At 39.6% G+C, this 21,666-nt stretch overlaps 1 protein-coding gene across 7 annotated transcripts; it reads right to left on the reverse strand.

Annotated features, from left to right (window-relative positions):
- Positions 1-1,054: 1,054 nt before the first annotated feature.
- On the reverse strand, positions 1,055-20,366 carry TMEM196 (transmembrane protein 196). Of its 7 annotated transcripts, none has more exons than XM_064704447.1 (5): positions 20,049-20,366; positions 8,177-8,233; positions 6,107-6,361; positions 4,170-4,243; positions 1,055-1,887 (listed from the first exon to the last, which is right to left on the reverse strand). In XM_064704447.1, exons 1-5 carry the CDS (start codon positions 20,193-20,195, stop codon positions 1,881-1,883), a joined length of 540 nt encoding a protein of 179 aa, XP_064560517.1. In that variant the 5' UTR covers positions 20,196-20,366; the 3' UTR covers positions 1,055-1,880. The 7 variants fall into 7 exon arrangements, with proteins under 7 accessions (XP_064560517.1, XP_064560515.1, XP_064560519.1 ...); XM_064704445.1 differs by having other exon boundaries at positions 20,031-20,337; XM_064704449.1 differs by lacking the exon at positions 4,170-4,243 and having other exon boundaries at positions 20,049-20,358.
- Between the last annotated feature and the right edge of the window lie 1,300 nt (positions 20,367-21,666).

Genomic DNA, 21,666 nt, shown 5'->3' on the forward strand with positions numbered 1-21,666 from the left:
AAAGGGCCTATACTGGGCATAGATTTATCTCATGCTTCCTGCTGCAAAGGAAGAGGTGTATCAAACTGAAGGGACAATGGCACCTATAAAGAGCACAAACAATTTATAACATAGTGAAGGAAGCAGTGTAAAGAAAGGTGATGCCTGGAAAGGGGAAAACCTCCTTGAGCAGAGACACCTTAAGATCTAGTTATTTTGCTATGACACTGTCTGTATTCTTCAATGAACCTCAACAATCTCATTAGCAATGTTTAAGGTATGTAATGAATACTAGTTAACCAGGGCCTTTGAGAAAATTCAAAAGCTCTTTGGAACAGTAAGTAAGTGAAGAGAAGCCTTATAAGATGGTCTGTTTCTCAACTCATAAGCATAGCCATCCAACTAATTAGCTTGGAGTTTAAGGGAGAGACTTAAATTGCAGTGAAGATATTCTCCGTGCTGTAATTAGATCCCTTATGGACTTCAACAATTCTAAGATAGTCAATTTAAAGATTATTTTATGGCATATGGATTCACAAAACAATTTGATGTAATTTATAGGGCTTTTTATGGCGTAGTTTGAACATTAATAGAGTTCTGTTCATACCTGTCTGGGAACATGAGTATGAATCACCAAATGTTGCCAATTATCAGTGATGCTCACATCTGAAATTCGTGTTGCAGTGCTGGGCAATACTGCAAAGTCATAGATCCACTATGTAACATATGAGTGATTTTATATGAATATGAATATTAATATTATGCTGTAAATGTTCTGCTACAGACTATACCTTCCATTTTTCATGGCTGTATCAACCACTAGGTTCTGCAATAAAGTTTGGGGTCAGTTAAAGCCGCATACCTGCTGCTTTAACATACCCCCAAACGTTATTGTTGGTGTGGAGAATTGCCAGTGACTTCTGATCTTGGCCATGACTTTGTTCAGCCTTCATTTTTTTCCTTTCTGAGCTTTTAGAAACTTTTCAATATATTGTGCTAAACTGCAAGCATGACAGTTCAGCTTTGCAAGATATTTCTAACAAGAAAAAAAAAACCAAAAGATCTCTCTAAAATCTCTGGTTTAGATTTCATTTTATTTGTCATCTTTTATGAACAAGTTACGAAATATACTTCATTCACAAATTGGAAATATTTACAATTTCTTTACAACAAGGCATTATTGAGGTTTTGATTTATGGCATTCTTAGAGCATTCTGTCTTTCAAAACAAAGACATTGGTGTTGTTTTCAGCACACTGTTCATTTACACTCTGGATGTGAGATGGGAGCTTTTTGGAAGAGGAGTCTGCACTCTCTTTTGATATGATCTGCTGGGAAAACTGAGGCAGGATGCATTCAGAATGTGAGGAGAGGGACTGTGCAAATGTGTTGCTGTACCATGCCATGATCTGAAGCCATCATACTAAACCAGATGCTGCTAAGTGGAGAGGAGAAAAAGATTCCCCTGAGCCATTCTTCCTCTGCCTTCTCCTTTGAGTGGGCTAAATGCAGTTCAGGTTTTTTTCTGATTTTTGAGTCTTCATGAGAATAAGAGTCTTGCAAAGTCTATTTGAAATACTATCACAATTCAGAAAGATTATTCGGACAAAACTGAAAGAGAGTAGCCAGGAAGTGAATAAATATTGTATATCTGCAAAATGTTTAGGAGACAAATTTTGAACATGGTTCTAAAAGGGAATTGCAACTGTGCTGGTCTGCAGTTGTGACATTTGAGCCATAAAAGCTATGATTGTTTCATTTTCTTAATTTCTTGGAGTCTGTTTTTTTTTTTTTTCCTGAAGAAAATTCTAAAACCACTTCCTTCCATGGACCTTTTAAAAATTTCTTAATATACACTTCCATTATAAATCAGATGTGGGCCACCATTGCTTAGGTTGTCTGTCATTTCCTAGAACAAGAATAGAAAACATTAATTAAAATTAGAATTATTGTAAGGTGTACAAAATTCAGTCATCTAAGGGTGTGATGAAATTTGAACAAACTCAGAATTTCAAACACTCAAAAACACTTTACATTTTTATTTATCTTGATAAACCTCCTTACAAATAAAACATATTTTTTCCTTCATAAATTAGGTACATTTGAAAGCCGATAGATTCATTGATAGTGATTGAGTTGGACATTACACTCAGGCCACATATAGAGCATTGATGGCATCTGTACTAGTTTGTGATGTTGTCCTTTGAAATTGCATCAACTCAAGCTTGTGTGCTGATCTACAAAAGAATGAAATGGTAGTTAAGTCTGTTTCCATTCAAACCTCTGTCTGCGCTGACATGCTACAAACAGATGCCAGTCAATGCCTGCTGAAATAGACATTTGGGAAGTAGATCTAGATCCAAATAGGATCTAAGGGTTTTAAGTACTTGTTTTCCCTTGGGATGGGTCTGATTTTAGTTTTCCTTCATTATGCCAGTCTACAATTTTTAGCAGTTCAGGGATTGCTTCTCCAGTGGCAGGTGAGTCATCCCAGAGTGAGCTGACCAGCTCATGAGTCAGAATCCTAAAGCACCTGAACCAAGATTTGCTCAGAGATAGATTTTCTAATTCTCAAATTGAAATGCAAACAATACCCCCTTAGCAGCTGTCTAAGCATAGAGATGGCTACATTAATTAAACACTTCCCTGATCTCCAAGCCTGCAAAGCCACACTGAGTTTATGGTTGGAACTACCTTATTCTGGGCAAACCCAGGCCTATTTCGTACCAGATTGAATCTGGGTGCAGAAATAAGTGATCTGCTGCTTATGTCCAATGACAGAGAACATTCAGCTATGGCAAGAGGAATGGATACAGGTAAAAATGCAGCTTGGAGTATTTCTAAAATTCAAGTAGATGAGGTGAAGGTGCCAGTGTTGGACTAGTTCTAAAATAGCTGCATGATGACCAGAGGCTCTTCTCTGCATGGAAAGATTAAATTCACCTCTTCTTCCTCCTAGGTACACTTGGAGAAAACGTGAAATAAAAGGGATTTGTTTGTCCCCCTTCCTGTGGAAGCTTCTGTAAAAAAGTGAAGCAACATTCATTGGGCTAGACAGAGAGAGGGAGAGAAAAAGACAGAAAGAAAGAACCCAACTCTATAGCATAGTAGCTGAGATTTGTGGTAAAGAGAAGAAAATTATTCAACCTGGTCTTTATTACTAGTCTTACTCAGTCTCTCTCTTCTTTTAGTCCACAATATTTGGCAAGCAGAGACCAGAATTCATGGTAACATAAAGTTAAAAAGCACCAATGCCTCCTTTCTCAGTTTACCAGCTACATTTTAAAGCAAATCACAGGACTTAATTGTTCTCTTTACAGTTTTAGAAAGAAGGGATGTTCTATTCTTCTCTACAGTGTCACCAAACCAAGTAGCCTTGCCAATTAATACTCCTGAATCAAGCATAAGCTTCAGAGAAAATCAGATGTGAAACTAATTTTGAGTGATTTCTACCACCCAGGTCTCCATTTGCAGCTGATGATGTTGGATGTTTTGGTATTGTGCCTTATTCTCCTCATATATTGAAGAGGAACATGCATGCCTAACACTGGAATATGGATCCCAGTTTGGGGATTGTCTGGCACTGTAATTTCTTATTTGTAAGTGCCCAAAGGCTTTGTTGGATCTACACTGAAGGTATCTGTCAGCTGGGAAAGAAACCAAAAATACCAAGGCCAAAGAGACCAAGAATACCAAATTCTAACTATCAATATATTTTGATAGCAATGACCTGTCAGAAGGCTACTCATGAGTTTCCTTTTGTAAGCATCATCACTTTAATTGTCTGCAGACATCAGCTATTTGAATATCACCATAGTTTTGGAAAATATCAACACCCATTTATTTTCCCCAATATTTCTATCTAAAAAAAAGTTAATTAAAAAAAAAGGTGCTGAATTTAGGGAATGAAGGAGCACACAGATTAGAAGCAGAGTGAATCAATGGTGGCTACATCCAAATAAGAGTATTTGGATGCCTGTAACTAGGGTGAATATTTTAAATACTCAACTTACTTCCGGACTGCAGCGTTCACCACGTAGAGTTATGTCACTACCTGGAAGCACCATTCCTGCCTCAGAGTAACATCACAGCATCAGCCAACTTTGATTAGCTGAAGCTATGACTTCCTCATAGAGGTGGCCCTTCCTGAAGTGACATAACAACATGGTCGCTCCCTAGTGTTCAGCGTACCTTGGAGGTAACTCTGGTGTCGGGGGAATCACCGGGCAGCTGGGCAGGTCGGTTATTTCAATACCCCTCAATCTCTAATATAAATATAACAATTATACAATAAATATAGCACCAACAAATGCACATGCAGTACATGTCTACATTACTGTATATCAGTACAAATATACAATACAGCCATATATATAAAACACGTCTAAGCTGTTTTCTAAATTAGGGTCTAATTTAATGTAAATTTTTGTGCCATGAGCTAGTGTACTCAATCCTGCCAGCAGCAGGCAGTCTGTGGGTCTGAGAAGTCCCAAGTCAGGCCATGTGTACATGCACACTTGCTCTACAGCAGACATGCAGGAAGGTTGCCATCAGTGGGGCATCCCAGATCTGCTGAGTGTGTGCAGTAGGGTTGCTCTGCACGTACATTGTGGCCCTTCACCCAGGATAAGTGGACACCTGGCAGTCCTTGCTATTAAGTGCCAAAAAGCTCAGTAGGTCCACAGGCCAAGAAGATAGGCAGTGAACTACTGTTACCCATGTCATCCTCACCCCAAATTGATAGGGTTTTGGCTTTTATTATTTTGAAAGGTTTTTTCCTTTCTAAGCTGTTTCTTCTTCCGTTCCCTCTCTTCCTTTCTCCTATCTTTGTCCTCGTTGAGCCAAGAGTCTCTCTGAAAGTCAATATCTAGCCTTCCATCAGCAAGACCATCATATTTGCCTAACAGCTCATCAGAATTCTTCTTCATTTTGAAATGAGATGAAGAAATGTATCTCGTCTGTTGATTTGATCATCCTGTTTATGTTACTGTTGCAACCTCTACTATTTAACTTTTTAAAACATGTTTAAAAAATAATCTTTTTAAAACATTTCAAACTCCATTTTTAAGACAAATTTCAAGCATCATCTAAGATTAATTCAGTTTATATTTCTACTTGAAGTCTCATCTCAGTTAAGAAACCAAATAGTGACAAGTCATTTTTAACTGCTATATCATGTTTTTTCAGGGAATCTGAAAAAAATTCTACAGTCTGAGCAGACTAATCCTTGCTCTGCTCTTCAGAGGTTTCAGTAGCCAACAGACTCTTGAACTTAACAGTAATGCAGACTTGCAAGTGGAGGTTTAGGTGGGCAGTCCACTTGACTTTTGTTCTTTTTTTCTGCTCATTTCTCAAATGAAAGGCATTGGATAGATACTAAGTCCAAATGCAAAGCACTGGTTTAAAGAGGACACTTAAGTCCTCAAATATTATTCAGATCTGTTAAGACAAGGAGATTATTTCAAGAATTCCACTCCATTACTTGGTTTGATCCTATGTGCTCAGCTTTGGGAGATTCAGCTTCAGCACCTAATTATATTCCTATACACCTTGGTAGGATTCCTGTTAATACAAAAATGAAGTAAATGCTCAGTTCTGCAAATGAGACCAGTTTATTTAGGTGTCTAAATATGCCCTTAGATGCTTAGGTTAAGTCACCTGCATTTGTGAGCTGTGGCTTTTCTGTTTAAATAACCTAATTTATAAGCTGAGTACTTGGGAGAGGAAGAGATTGATTAAATCCTGGAAGCATGCAATGATGTGGTTACAGAAAGCTTTCTCTGCTTTTTTTACAGTACAAGACATGATAACTCATATTAATAGGGCTTCCAATTATTTAGGAAGTGCTATATTTAGCAGCTAAGCCCCTCAATAGCTATACAATGGAATTATGTTGAAAATGGATGTACTTCATTGAAATGGATGTACTGCAAATATAGAGTACCTAAAAATAGCTCCATATAATGCAACATAATAAAGCTTACACAGAATGGCAGCATTTCATTTTCCAGAATCTCTTTCTCATATAGAACTGAAAACTGCACACATCTCTTGCCAATTGTAAACGTTAACACATACAGTAGCATATGAGGAGAAACAGAACAAATAAAGGAGGACACACAACTCACTTTTTCTGCCATTTCATGGGAGTGATGCAATGAATGTTCCCTTTCTGAGAACATTCTCCTTTGTTCATAGCTGGCTAGCCGACAAGTGAGCCATGAAGAAAGGGTGCAACCACCAATTCCAATGCATGCAAGAGACATGGAGGTAAGATGCAAAGAATAGAGAGCAGATGACTTCTTTGTCAGAGCACGAAGAAATTGAAAATTTAAGATTCCTCCTATTAGTCCACAGATGCAACAGGCAGAAAAAAGTATCATCTGTCAGGAGAGACAAGAGAGGTTATGTCACATTAATATTTTTCAGAAATGGATTAATGCATATAAAATATGAGATAATCACAGTTTAATTCTTTGATAGTATCATTGACTGCAAAACCCTGCACAGCCCCTTGTTTTTAACTCTCTTAGCTCCCCCATTGCACCACGGGAATATATTAACTTCTGGTATAAAAGAGTTAAGATTGATGTTGTGTGTAAAAAAAAAGTTGGGTAAAATGAGTAGGTAAAGTTAAAACCTATTCGATGGAAGGGCTGCTAGGACACAAAACTGATTTCCAGCTGTTCATGCAAAACAGTAACATGACAGAAGGCATCGTAATTTTCTATTGTGCAGTTTATCACCCTGCTGCAGGAGTGAATGCCTCATGTATTTGTAGTGAATCTCTCTTGCTTTGTGTGCATTCTGACTGTGCCTCCTGCTCAGTTATAATTTATTCAGTCAGCAGATTGAAGGCTTTCTGCAGCTTTTGTGGGGTCTTTGAAAGTGTTCAAGGTGAATGTGCTGGTCAAAGAACCAAAAGAAACAACAAAGAAATCTGTGATGCTGCTTTGCAGAAGGTCAGTTTGGTGACTATATGGTTGGTGGTTCAGTTTGGTTGATTTTACCTTGACTAAAATGTTCCTGGGAATTTTAGAAATCTGTCAAACAGGCTGCAATCAATGAGACATTTTTAAAGACCTCCTATTGCTTTTAGTCACAAAGATGTTGCACTGATTCAGGATGTGCATTAACCTCAAATGATTCAGGAGCAAAAGACCTTATGGAGACAGTGTTAAATGATTGTCTTATTCACTTCCCTTGATACTGCTGACCTGTCAAAAGGTGATCTAGATGGGCATTTAACATTTCTCGATATGGCGTTGTATATTTACCTATCTACTGTGGTGGTAGAAATTTATGGAGCCTTACAGACTAGTTCTGTACACAACTAGGATGACAATTTCCTTAGGAATGTGGCATTGAGGATGTATTTTGCAGTACACTGGCACATGACTATTACATGAGACCTCCAGAACAGATGGCTTTTGGAAACTGGCTATGGTACACATGTTTTAAGAAATGAGACTGTCATTTTAACAGAGTTTAGGATTGATATTAAAAAAAAAAAATGGAAAGAGCTTTTGATTCTCACCACACTTATGTTTGTTTTATGTGACTTCCATCTGTATGTGGCAGAATAATCTAGCTGACAGAAAATTAGGACTGGCATTATCACTTAAAATAAGATCATGTCTTTAACACAGAGTTCTTCTGTGACTTGTTGAGTAATAACACCATTTTGCTGCAGTCAGAAAATTACTGTACCTGAAGAGACATCTTCCAGCACTTTAAAACTTACATACATATGTTTCAGATTGCTAAACAAACTTGCTAAACACTTAACAGCTATGATATGTAGAAACAAACTTGGTCAGCAGCCTTATTGAGATGGCAACCCAGTGCTGGTTTTTGAAGGAGAAAAGATACAGTCAAGTGACATTATTGAGAAGCATTTATTGACTTGACATAAATCTATGTCAAGTGATTTCTGATCAAAGTTTATCCAGATACAGATAAATAGGGCTTAAATGTATGGCTTAAATAGCATGACCTACATAGGCCATTTCAAAACTGCCTTGTTTTTTGTGACTGTTCCAAAGTGCTGATTGCTTTTTTTAGATTGCCAACTTGTAATTTTTCTAATTGTTTATCAAAAAGCCTTGCATTCAGAAAGCCCCCAGTAAACAGTTCAAATTAGATAAGTAAGCCTTTTAAATACTTATGTGTTTAAAAGGTGCAGTGGAAAAACTTACAACAAGTCCAGATTTTTTTTTGGCGCACAATATTCCGCATACACCGCAAAGCAGGAACTGTGAAAAACAAGAAACAAAACAATTATTTCATCATTTTAGGTACGTGGTTCAAATCCCATTGTATTGCTGTGGTGGTGGCCACAGTTCAGGCAATGTCAGCATTTTTGTCACAAACCTTATGTTTCAGGAGGTTGTAACTCAACCATAAACACTCTTACCAGAAAAAAAACTGGAATGAGAAGTCCTAGTGACCATAAGTCACGAAAAAATAAAGAAATATGAATTTTAATCTGCTTAGGTAAACAAGTTGGAAAAAAATCCCCAGTGTTGCAAGCACAAAAACGCCTTTTTACTGTTTTATTTTTCTCTCAGAAGAGTTTAGCAAGGTACTAGTCAGTGATCCAAATCATCTACTTCTAAGCATAGCATTGGGACTTAATGCCCTGATCCTACCATCTGAACCACTGAAGGATCACATATGGATCGTTGTCTTCAAGACAGTGGAACTCTGGGCAAGAATATCATTCAGTCATGTCCGTGGGTGCAGGTGTAAATATCAGTACGTCTGTTGGTGTGACTACTCTGGGCATGCAGAAGGATGTTTCAGACTCTTGATGGCCCAGTTTGCAAGAGAGAGCATGAAGGTATCTGTACTTTTTTTTAATGTCATTCCCTCACATAAACTGATTTGCTAATTGTAGCACCAAGCATTAGGCAAAAATTAATTAGCAAAACCAGAAAATGCCTACCAGATGATAAAAATAAATGATAATGCTTAATAGTGACCTGTGTCAAGGACCAGCGATGTCCTCTGATGTCTTTTTCCTCCTACAGAAAAGTTTAATGATAAAAACAATGGATAGTCCCTAGGGAAGCAATCAGGGTAGGAACTACAGTAGTTGTATGAAAGCAATAAGGCCTTCTCCAGGTGTTAGTAATACTGTCAAAAGATTTTCTTGATACCTCATAAAGTCTCTTATTAAGAAATCTATGCTACCTATTTTCAATAAAGCTAACCCTACTCCCCCATTGGAAAGTAATTTTATAGTTTTAAAACTGTATTTTTCTACACTATTTTTGTATTGAGATGGTAATTCTAGCAAAAGGCTCTGCTTGACCCTAATTTAGAATTAAATCACAGAAAAGACCTGGCTGTTACATAAGAAATTTAAAAAAACCCAAAACCACAAAATCCCAAAAGCCAAACCCCTAAGAGGTTCTATAAAGCATTCAATGTCTGTGTAATATATTGCAGGTGCTTCTTATTTACACTCTAAAATTTTGCCACTTCACTATTTCAGTTGAGGAGTTGCTTTAACGCATAGTTTATCTCCCTCTAACTAAAGTAGTTTATGTGCATAGCTAAGCATAAGCCTTCAGGTATCTTTTTACTCTGAGTTAGACAGCTCCTCATAATAGATGTGGATAAATTATGTATATTATTTACTTTTATACTAAGCATGGGATGTGAATTTAATACCAATCAGATTATAGAGAGGGCTGGGTCACATGGACCAGGGTGCTGAATGGCTCAGGACATACCAGAAGGCACAACTGGTAATTGCTGCTAGAACCCACTGCCTGGAATAACAATAAAACAAAGGAAATCACCAAGGAGCAGTGTCCCTTCTGCACATTCCCACAGGCAAAGAAGATTTCAGCTCATCACATCTGCTTTGTAAGTGTTCGCTCAGGCTTTCTGTGAAGTTTTGGGGTTTTACTCCCAATCCTGCCATTGCAGATTGCCTTCAGCTGAAGGCACGCTTCAGATTTCCACACATCGTGTTTTGTATTTCTCAAAATGCAGAAACCTCAAATGAAATTTGTTGAAGACATCTTTGTAATTAAGTTCTATTCAGTCAGATTTGATAAAATGGATTAATAATATATTTTCTCTCTGTGGTGATTCAATAGGATTGAAAGGAAATTTTTGTATATAGAAAAAATAATTAGTGTTGGATGATATCATCATAGATAGTTTTAACTTGTTAACTAGTTTAAAACCTCTGTGTTTGATAATTTGCCTTTAAAGGTGAAGGAGCATGAAAGAGAAGGTCACCCATTTTTTCAGGAATGCTTTAATTCTGCTCCAGTTGGAGTCAATGAAGCTAATCTATGAGCCCTAATGTACCAGCTTTTCAAAACAAGGGACGACTATTTCATTTAAAGCACTTGACTACCTGGAGTAAAGATCCGGATGCAGTAGCTAAATGTACATTAAGTTTTCTAATGGTACTAGACTAGGAGACACCATGGACTGTTAAGTGTAGAGAAGCCTTACAGAGAGATATGAATAGACCCGAGAGCTGGGTAATTACCAATCATGTGAAATGTAACAAGAGCCAAGTGCTGGATTCTGCACCTAGGACAGTGTAATCCTGGTTATACATAAATACTGGGGGTCAATAGATTGGAAAGCAGGCACAGGAAAAGAGATCTGGGTGTCTGGCTTGATGACAAATTGAATGTGAGTCAGCAGTGCCCTGGCAGCAAAAAAGACCAACCATGCCCTGGGGTACATCAAGAACAGCATCACCAGCTGGTGGAGGGAAGTGATTGTCCTGCTCTATTCTGCTCTGGTGCAGCTCCTTCTTGAGAATTGTGTGCTGAGATGGATGCCTCAGTATGAGAAAAGCATCAAACTTTTAAAGTGTGTCCAGAGGAGGATGGCCAAGATGGTGAAAGGCCTTAAGGGCAAGACTTATGAGGAGCAGCTGAGGTCACTTTGTTTGATCAGACTGAAGAAGAGAAGGCTGAGGGGTTACCTCTGCACAGTCTAGACCTTTCTCAAGGCAGGCAGCGGAGGGAGAGGTGCTGATCTCTGTTGGATGATCAGTGATCCCAAGGAAATGGAATTAAATTTCATCAGAGGAAGGTTCTTCACTGCAAGGGTGGTCAGCCACTGGAACAGGCTCCTCAGGAAAGGGATCATGGCACCAAGACTGTCAGAGGTCAAGGAGCACTCTGGATGCTGCTATTAGTCTTATGATTTAGTATTAGGTAGTCCTGCAAGAAGCATGGAGTTGGACTTGGTGATCTTTTTGGGTCCCTTAAAAGTTGAGAAATTCTACAATTTTATGATAATATCGTGTCATGTCATGTATACTCTGTAGGTATTTTCTCTCTCTACATCTACAATGTTTGTAGATATAGGCAAGGAATAACATGTTCCACAGTTAAAGAGCTAAAAGAGTTCTTTGTATTCTAATTCAGATGAATTGCATATTCATGCTTCCTCCAAATTCTTCTGTTTAATCCTGAGGTCATGCTGAAGGTCCTGGGGAACCCGTTTTATAATCCGTATGGATATGAGATAAATAAGTTGTGAAACCGAATGCACTCAAGTGCCTGAATATGTTAAAAAACCTTGGAAGAAAAGTATTCAGGCAGTAGCAAAGGATTAATGTTATGTAGGTTGGCTTTTTTTAAGATGACAGTGTATTACATTCATGGAGAAGAGCATTGCCCAAAACCTAGTATGGATATTTACTTATGCCAGCATGCATTTTGCAATTAAAACCAACGGATGGCTTTGTGGCACAAGGTCAGGCTTTGTGGCACAAGGTCAGGCTATTATACCTCATGCAAAACTTTGAAATTTCTGAGCCAAGTTCATGACTCTCTTCTAAGGCTGATTCACTGGAAACAGTGGAAACCTGCTCTATGAAGAGAGTATTAGTAACACCCATGGCTCAGGAACACTATTCATGCAGAATTTCTTTGGCCAAGCTTTCCAATGTGGAGACATCTAGAACAGTTAGGATTTCAGTGAGATATTATGTGATTGACTCTATTCTCTGCTTTTTGAGAGCATAGTGACTTAAAAATTTTTTTTCTTTTGGTGTATTTTTTGGGTTTTTTTTTTGTTGTTTGCTTGGTTTTGGGGTTCTTTTTGTTGTGGTGCTGTAGGAATTTCCTACAAAATTTTTGATGTGTCAGTGTTGTGATCAGCAGTAGTGAAAAGTGGATGAGAGAAACTACACTGGCCCTTTGTACCAGAAAAAGGATGAAGTAAAAATCAGATTGAAAGTGTCTTTTACTTAGAATTTTCTATTTCATAATACTGCCAACTGGAATGCAGCCATCAGGGACTCTGTTGTCTTGACACTCTCTCTATCTGTTCTTGCCTATTCTGAAGGACTTCATGTCTATGTGTTTTAACAGTAAAACTTGGTTTGTAACTGTTGAGCTACTCTGGACTACAGTTTACCCTTGACTAACTAATACTGTCATGGTGGGGACTTGCTCCTTTCTACTTGATGATTGATCATCCTTAATAAATTTTTACCAGCCAATCTCATGGACTTTTAAATGTAGTTATATTTTCTAACTATATATTTTCTAACCATGTCACAAAACTTACCTGAGGTAAGTTAGGCAAACAGACTTATACTAAAAATACAGTAAATCAGGAGTGGAAAAGGAATAAATCACAGAAGATAAGCTTCTTGTAAAGAATGCTCTGTTGTTGAAGTGTTCACAACTTATGCAGAGAATAAGGCTAAAGCATTTCATTAAAGATAAGCTAAGCTAATAAGCCCTACAAAATTTCCTGGAAGCCCGAGAGGGAACTTCAGCTGGAACTTTTTAAAATAGATGTCTCATTGTTGGAAGGCTCGCTTAAAAACCTACACGGATCACCAATTTCACGCAGACCCTATTGACTATAGGGTTACTTTTGGTTACAGACTTATTCATACCTCCTATACACACATGTACAGGACGTATGTTTTGCGTCAAGACTAGCAGAGAAGACTTGTATTGAAACTGCTGGTGTAAGTCCAGAGAAGGGCCAGGAAGTTGGTGAGAGGGCAGGAGCACCTCCCCTAAGGAGTTAGGTGGAGAAAGTTTGGGCTGTTCAACCTGGAAGAAGAGAAAGTTCAGAGATTCACATATTATTCTGAGCTGGAAGGGACCCACAAGTATCACTGGGTTTGTGTGGAGACCTCATAGCAACCTTCCAATATCTGGGAAGCTGGAGAGGGACTCTGCATCAGGAACTGTAGTTACAGGGCAAGGAGTAAAGAGATAACTGGAAGAGGAGAAATTTAGGCTAGATATTAGGAAGAGATTCATTACTGTGAGGATGATGAGGCACTGGAACAGGTTGCCCAGAGAGGCTGTGGTTGACCAAACCCTGGCAATGTTCAAGGCCAAGTTATACAAGGCCTTAAGCAACCTGGTCTAGTAGGAGGTGTTCCTGCCCATGGCAGGGACAGTTTGGACTAGATGATCTTTAAGGTCCCTTCCAATCCTTATTGTATGACTCTGTGATTCTATGAGTTTATGCAAATGTACCATCAAGTAATAGACAAGGGCATAATTCCTCTTGGGCGAATGGTAAAATATCCAAAGATACTACAAAGCACAAAAGCTACTTAGAGACTGAGTGCCTCAATCCCACTTTCAGTGATGATTTACCATGGACCCACCAAAGTCAGAGTGGCTCTGATAGCACCAGTGTCATTGCAAGGTGATGCAGTAGTGTCTGTCTCTCTGTGGCATTTTTGTCATTCGTGCTGCAGCTTTACCTGCTGATGTTCCATATGCATATTGGAAAATTTCTCTTTTTGTCTGTTCAACTTTGGAAAAGAACCCCGAAGACCTCCCAGAAAAGAAAAATGTTTATTTTGAGACTGCTTTAATTTACTTTATATTGAATATTGCCTTGAAACAAAACCTCAGATCCAAAACCCCATAAATTTTGGTAAGAAGGCTAAAGTCTCAATTTATATTCAAGTTCTGTGGTTTGGATCTATCCCTATTTCATATTTTCTGGAACAAAAGACTTGGCTTCTTTCACTTCCTTCTGGAAAACGGGTACTTTGTCCCTGGTAGTCTGAAAAAGATTCAGTTTTAGTTAATCTGCAGGAAGCCAAAGATTTGGTTTTTTCCATCAGGCAGAAGAAAAGGAACTATTTTTATTTTATATCTTGAAGCTAAGAAACCTTTCTGTCTTATGTTTTCAAAAGGCAAAAGCAATGGTGAGTGTAATTCCCTTGAGAAAATGAAAACTGCTCATAGAAAAATTTCCTGGACACAGGCTGAACAAAATAGTAGACAAAACCTGTTGAATATAAGGACAGCTTGATCCCTAGTCATTGTTGATGACAAAAAAGACAGCTAAACTGTATAGACTGTATGGGAAGTCCTCTGTAGGTCAACCATATGTATCTGATGAAACAGATGAAGGGAAATTATTCCAAAATGGAATGTAGCACAGTGAAAAAGCAAGTGTATCATACCTAGTCAAATGACACTCTGCTTGGAAGACTAAACCATCAAGACAGAATTAACAACTTCACTTTTAACTACCGTTGTCAGGTAGTAAACTAGAAAATTCTGTGTTTTTACACTAAAGCTGCATAAGCATGTGACTTTCAGGACAATAACCAGGAATTTGAAATTAGTAATGTAAAGAAAGAAAGATTCTATTTAACAATGTTGTTTCAACTCCATCCAAATGAGAAAAAAGCTGAAATCCCTAATGGATGAACTAAGCAGATATCTCTAACTGTAACTCTTATTCAGAGGAGTATTTCAGAACAAGGATTAAATGTTCTTAGCACAGACATAAAGGGCACAGAATCTACTAATAAAAACAAAGACATCAAACTAAATAAAAATTACAGCAGGCAAGAAGATCAAGCCTAGGTACCAGGTATACCTATTACCAGGTATGCCTAGGTATCAGGTATGCCAATAATCTTTTGCAAAAGAGGGATGGAAACTTCTAATGAGGTTATTGTCCCATGCAAGTGATGGTGGGGACAGCAATGTCTAGCTGGCTGAAATGCATCCAGACACAGAACCAGAAGCAGCAGCATTGCCGAAACCCAACCTTGTGTCTCACCAAATCTGTTATGCTGAGAGGGGAGGCTTAGTTATAACTGAGGCATAGTGTTAAATCATGTCTAATCTGAGCCAATACCTTGTCTGGCATTGTGCTATTGGGTCTTATCAGATCATGTGCTGCTGCCCTTCCCACTGATTCAAGCCATATTCAAGCAGTTTAAATTCTATCCCAGTCCCTGTGATTAGTGTTTCCACTCATCTGATTATAGACCTACAGACGTGCTTTAAAAATGGGGAATGGTTTTTAGAAACAATCAAGGAAATTAGGAAGTGTGTTTCTGAATCTGACGTTGGTGATTCAAAAAACCTCCATCCATCTCTAAAAACCCTTAAATTATCAGCACAAAATAATAATGTTTACTTTTTGTTTGTTTAGAGCCTATCAGAATAACAAATACAAATAATACTTTTTGTTTTTTTGTTCTGTATCAAGCATTTGGTTTACAGTGTGACTGCTTACATCTCAAAAAAGTAATAAATGACAGATTCTTCCCTGCAGGTGAACTACAGTCTTATAGTAGTAAAACATTTAAGCATATGCTTAAGTCAGTCTATATACAACAGATCCACTAAATACAACTCAGGAGTTACATGGAACTTCTTCCAGGTTTGTATGTGCCTCTGGAGTCTCCAAATCACAAAAAACCCTCCTGAAAGACTTCAGCTGAATTCAGTGAATTGTCCTGGCTCCATGCAAGGCAAGAAACTTCCACCCTTGATATGCCCTTCCCTATCTATAGGTACAGAACTCTTTCCAGCTTCTACTGAGCTCACTGAAAGTCCTGTGATTAATTTCATCACGAGTGGGAGCCAGACAGAAATATGGTCAGTTTGATGAAAATGCAATGCATATGTTAAAATAAAGTAGGATCACATCTGCATTTTGTCTGCATGCTAAATAATAATGTGATTTTTTTTTTTAGTGCTGTTTTTGAAAAAAAAAATTTGACTGTTCTTTCCAAAGGAAACTTGGCAACAGTAAAATCTAGATGTAAAATCTAGTGGTTTAAAATTTCAGGCCACCAACATTGATTTAACAGTCTAAAAAGGTTTTGTTGCTCTGGGAAAGTCCATACAGACTGACACTTTTCCTTCAAATCTTGGTTCAAAAAAATTAAAGTAATTTAAATCAAATATTTCAAGTGCCAACTTGGAACAAATTTCTGTAGCCAAATGCAAATTTTTAATTGGCAGGCAGACTTCCCCTGTGATAAAATCACAAATCATGGAAACAGTAATTCTGCCTCTATCTACAGACAGGCAAACAGACCAACATACAGAAAGTGCATATCTCTCAAGTACATTCAGATATTTGCCTTTATAAGGGAAGAAATTATTACTCTTGAGGGGCATAGCCATAAGTGAATCATCGAGTATCTCTCTCGCATATGAAGATAGATGGCATATTTGTCTAAAGATGTGGCTTTTGTCTCTCATTCTCTTTCTCTCTGTGAGGGAGACTCATTTACAGCAAGGATTTATTCACCACTGCAGAATAAATGAGGATAAATTACAGAAATGTATGTGTGTGTACGTGAATATCTATTCACTACTCATAGTGAGAGTGATGAAACCACTGTGTTCTAAATATAGATGGAGAAGCATGTGACCATTAAAAAAAATAGCTGTGAATACCTTTCGGTTTATTATCTTCTGACTTTTGTTGTTTGTGCAAAAGCCTTTGCTATGGATGCTATCATTCTTGCTATGTTATTGTTAGTGGTTCAGCATTCTCATTGGTTGAATTATTCTATAGTACGTCATATAACTGAATTGGAATGGTGGATTTCAGAAATATCCCTCAGTTTCTGGGAAACAAAGAAATCTGGGAGACACTGGTTACAGCCTGTAGAATAGTTTATCCCAATACAAACAACAAACAGAAAGAAAATTTAGAGATCACCAACATGTGCACTTCAGGGTATTCGGGACTGTTTTTATTGTGGGCTTGTTTTAGTTTTTAGCATTTTTTTCAATTTAACAGCCATGGCCTATTTTAAAAAGAACAGATTGGTGATGATGTAAACTGGTTAGTTGTCTTCACATGCTCCAGATAATTTGAGAAGACAGTCACACCTTCAGTTGTTTTCTTATGGCTACTTTTTAAACAACTTGTACTATCTCAATCCAATTCAGCTCCAATGAGAACAACAGATTTGAAACTTCTTTTTACCATTTTTATGTATTTTTGGATACAGATATTGCCTAGGCTTTCAATTTCTTCATTCTGGTATACTCTATTTTTCCTGGCTTGCTTATAAATAACACAGGGCATGCAATGATCAGGGTACTTCAGCCCATGCTTAACTTCACTTGTATCCATAATGCTATGGATGGAATTCACATGGTTAAAATTAGGTATGTTAGTAAATAATCTGTCTGAATGGAAGCAGTGAACAATAAGAACAACTCTTTTAATAGAAAAGCTAACGTTTGTCAAGTGTAAACCATCACAGGGAGGCAAGTATAGAAGATAGAATGTGCATGATTTTTAAGATGCCCAAATTTTAGAAATTCAGGTTAAGGTTTCCATGGTGATGCTATCTTCATCTACTTCCTTATGAACTTGGGTCTCTGCTGAGTTCCACCCACATAAAAGGATAGAACAGGGTCAAAGGTTTTCTGTGCATTTCCAAGTAAATTGCAACAGGAGGAATGACACTGTTCAACTTAAGCGTTTTGTATCTAACATGTCAAAGAATTAGTTTTTCTTTAATGTCCTTTTCTGTTCCTTAGTGTTCACTTCTCAAAGGAAAACCCTGATTCAAGGGTGTGAATTGGAAAAAAAATAACATATTTTATGCAAGACATATCCTTTAATACCAGCAACACGAGCCCAGTGTAAGCCACAGTGAGCAGAAAGGAGGCTTATGCCACTGCTGCAGCAGGACAGTCCTGAGGATTGTCCAAACAAACCTTTGTCACTTGTTTAAATTTGAAAGTAGTTACCCATGGCCCAAGTATCCCTGGAGAACAGCAAATCTCTGGCCCCTTTCTTGGCCTGCCTGCCTCACCTACTAGTCCCTAGTCAGAAGAATGCAACCTAACAGTTTGAACTGCTAGAGTAGTGCAACGAGAGTGGTATAATGATGACAATTTAGACTACAGATCTTTAGCTCAATGAAAAGTAAGTCAGCCTTTAGAAACATGTCACCCAACTCTACACGTCACTTTGATTTTGTAATTTCCTCTGCTACATGAAGCATGAGGTTCCTTCTTCCACTCTGCTTTTTCTTTGAGGCCTCTCTCTGCCTATTCAACCTGCAGTTTTTGCTCAGTTCCCAGAACCCGATGTCTGCCTCTGCTGGCTCTGGTTGTGGGCATCCTTTGTGCACTTGTTACATTTGCAAACAAGTCCCTTTGGGTTACCTTCCCTGCTTCTGCACTCACATATGGGAATAATTTCCTATAAATATCTGCAAAACCTTTTCGCTGTTCTCGGTCTTATTGCTCTCTAAAACTCTACCTATGAACAGCCCTAAATCAGCCAGACTGCTGGTGTGTTAAGACAACCACCTGTTATACCACTCAGTTTTGGTTTGTTTTTTCTCTATACTCGCTTACACCCTTTTACACTGTATCTATCTCTTACTATGATTAAAATGTCCTTGGAAGCCAACATCTAACAACAGATTCTTACTCTATGCCTACTACAAACTCTGGGGTAACAGCATAAACATGAATGAGGCAGTTATGCAGGAAATGTGCATCATCATGAAATGATATCAGCTGTGATAGCATTGTCACAAAATGCAATCACTGCATAAAATACTGATCTCACTGGCTGATCAAAGCTCTTTGACCTCAGTGAAACCCAGGAAATTGATCTTTGCCATTAAATCTTCAGATAGACATGTGGTTTTAAGTAATTTTTTTCTTCATTTACAATGATCAGAAACCTCCCTTTTTGAAGTGATTTTGATAATATCATTACCTGTTGGCCTGGTAATGTCATTACCTGTCTGATCTAGTCTTCATTTTCATTTCTCACCTACCTGTTCTGCAGTGCAGAATTATATGTGTGCTTATATACTGCCAAAAATATTTATCACTGTTGTCAATAATTAATAATTATTGACAGGGAGAATATTACATGAAGCACTTTGTCTGAATTAAACTATAAATTAGAGGAGGTAATGCTGGTGAATAATCAAGAGTGTTTTATCATGTTATCTGAAGCTAAGCAAACAATTCTTTTAGAAAATACTGCTGTACAATACAAGCTGGCCAAAACCAGCTTTGGACTTCAAAAATGCCCACTCATGTTTAGACTGAATATTCAACATTTCCTATTCTTTCATAAATATAAATAACCATTTGGAGGAAAATTCTTCCTAGAAACATGTATATCTCAAACTGGAAAAATAAGAATTATTTTTGAGAAGTGAAAAATGATCTGTTGATAAGAATATGCTGCTTCTATTAACCCATTACTGGGTTTTCAATTTTTTTGTTCATTTTACAAGAAGCTCAGGGCATCCAGTACATGAGAACATCTTTCTCCTTTTCTTTCCCAATTCTTCTTTCTATTTTTCCTCCAAAAACTCAGGACTCAACTGACATACCCTTGACATTAATTTAAAGCACCTTTTGACAGTCTCTTCATCATGGACAGGGCTGCTTTTTTGAAAAAGCAAAACTCGCAGTCAATTTAAAGACCGTAAGCTATGGCCCGGGTTTCACGCCAAGCATCGGGCTTCCCCAGGTGTGAGGAGGGGTTCAGAGAAAGTTCAATTGCTCACAGCAAGACTGAAAAACGCAAAGGAGCGAGAAAGAAGAGGTCTCCCGCCGCCCAGCACACACGCACATCTGTCCCCGCCGTGCCTGCCCCTCGCCCCGCAGAGCGTACTCCAAGCATATCGGAAATGGACCCGGCGCGGCCGGCGCAGCATGCACTCGCGGGAGGGAAAGGAAGGGAAGGGAAGGGAAAAGGGGATGCCTTCGCACGGTCTGATCATCACCATAAAGAGTTAAAGAGAGAGTGAAATGGCTAACGTACACACACCCCGCTCCATACCGGAGAAGAGTCTCCCAGCTGCGGTTTATGCTCTGTGAGGACCAGGCTGAAACTGACCGCCCCCACGGCCACGCTGGACACCCCTAACCCTATCTCCAGCACGGAGAGCACCAGGAGGCTCCCGATGATCTGGCTGCTGGTGCACATCCTCCCTCGGTCATCCTTCCTTCCCGATCAGCCGGGGAAACCGCGCATCCTCCTCCTGCTCCTCGGGCGCTCCCGCGGCCCTAAGTCGCCCCCAAACTTTTCTTCCTTCGCAGGCAGCCGGGGCGGAGCGGCGCATCCGCGGCCGGGGGCGCTACCGAGGCTCGGCGGGGCGGCCCCGGCGCCGCCGGGCCCCGCGCAGGCAGCGCCGCGCCAGCCCCGAGCGCGGCCCCGAGCGCGGCCCCGGGCGCGGCCCCGAGCGCGGCCCCGGCGCGGCGGAGCTCTCCAAGGTGCCGGGCCGGCGGTGGGTGCGCGGCTCCGCGCTCCTAAGGGCTGCGCCTCCGCCGGGAAAGTCGACCTTGTCCGCTCTCCTCCTGCGCTCTCATTGGAATGACCTCACCGGGATTTTTCTCCCTCCCTTCTTGTTTCTCTCCCCCTTCCCTTCCAGGGCTGGGGGGCGGGGGGTAGAGGAGTGTGAGAGCCCAGCCCGGCTATACTTATGTATGAATGCAGACCCAATGCACGGGCAAGGCGCACGGCAGCCCCGCCCCGGGCCAAGGGCTCGGCACCTTGCCGGTCCTCCCCCGCCCGGCACGGCGCTCGCTCGCTCGCTCGCACACCTCCGCCGTCCCGCGGCGCTCGGGCTGGCTGGCGGAGGGACGCGGGAGCCGATGCCGGCCGCAGGCGGACGCTTGAGAGGTGACCCTGCTCGGAGTGGGGGTCCGCAGGCCTCCCCGCTCCCAGGGGCTGCTGTCAAAATTCAGGAGGAAGCTCGTCTTCCTCTTGTATCAGTTAAAGGGTATGCTGTGTCTCACCACTGCAAAACTCTGGTCTTCTGCAGAACCCTACTGCCAAAATAGGCGATTTCTGTAGCCATTCCTGTCACTCACAATGGCCAGAACTGTGTCAGTCCCAAAGCAAATAAGCAATAAAGCAAAATAGAACAAGAGATTCAGGGCTGCTAACTTGAGCCTTGCTGGATTGCTTGGTACCAATCTTTATTACTGTTCTTAGATACTGAGGATGTTTTGCCACTCTGACTACAGTTTTACAATCCAGATGTGCTGCACAACATGTTAACACATAGACACTCAATCTCGCACCTTGGCTTTTCTAAATATGGATCACCAACATTTGGATATTTACCTTAAGAAGAGGGCAAAAGAATGACATAGACAATTATATCTCCCAAGTTTGTACCAGGATTCAGAAAATATTGGCATCCTGCAGGATTTAATTTTTTCCTCTATATACATGCTATTTTCTCCTCTAACAAAAACTTATATGGAATCTTTCCTTTTATCAAAAATCTGCAGTTCTTAACCTGCATATAAATCCAACACTCAGATGTCAGAATCCAGAATGGCAGTCTAGATTTGTCCAGTATTTCATCGTGCAATTTGGTAGCAAGAGCATAGGATTAGCAAGGTCCTGATTGAATATTTTCCTTTGGACTTCACAACCTGTCTTATGT

The sequence above is a fragment of the Zonotrichia leucophrys genome, chromosome 2 (genome assembly GCF_028769735.1).
Source record: "Zonotrichia leucophrys gambelii isolate GWCS_2022_RI chromosome 2, RI_Zleu_2.0, whole genome shotgun sequence".
NCBI lineage: Eukaryota > Metazoa > Chordata > Aves > Passeriformes > Passerellidae > Zonotrichia > Zonotrichia leucophrys.

Bases quoted from the DNA above. Each gene is read 5' to 3' on its own strand.
- TMEM196 (XM_064704443.1), bottom strand. From the start codon at position 20,195: ATGTGCACCAGCAGCCAGATCATCGGGAGCCTCCTGGTGCTCTCCGTG. The intron at 8,234-20,030 runs GTACGTTAGCCA...TGTTTTTCACAG, and splicing joins CGGTATGGAGCGGGGTGTGT to TTCCTGCTTTGCGGTGTATG. The intron at 6,362-8,176 runs GTAAGTTTTTCC...CTCTCCTGACAG, and splicing joins AAAAAAAATCTGGACTTGTT to ATGATACTTTTTTCTGCCTG.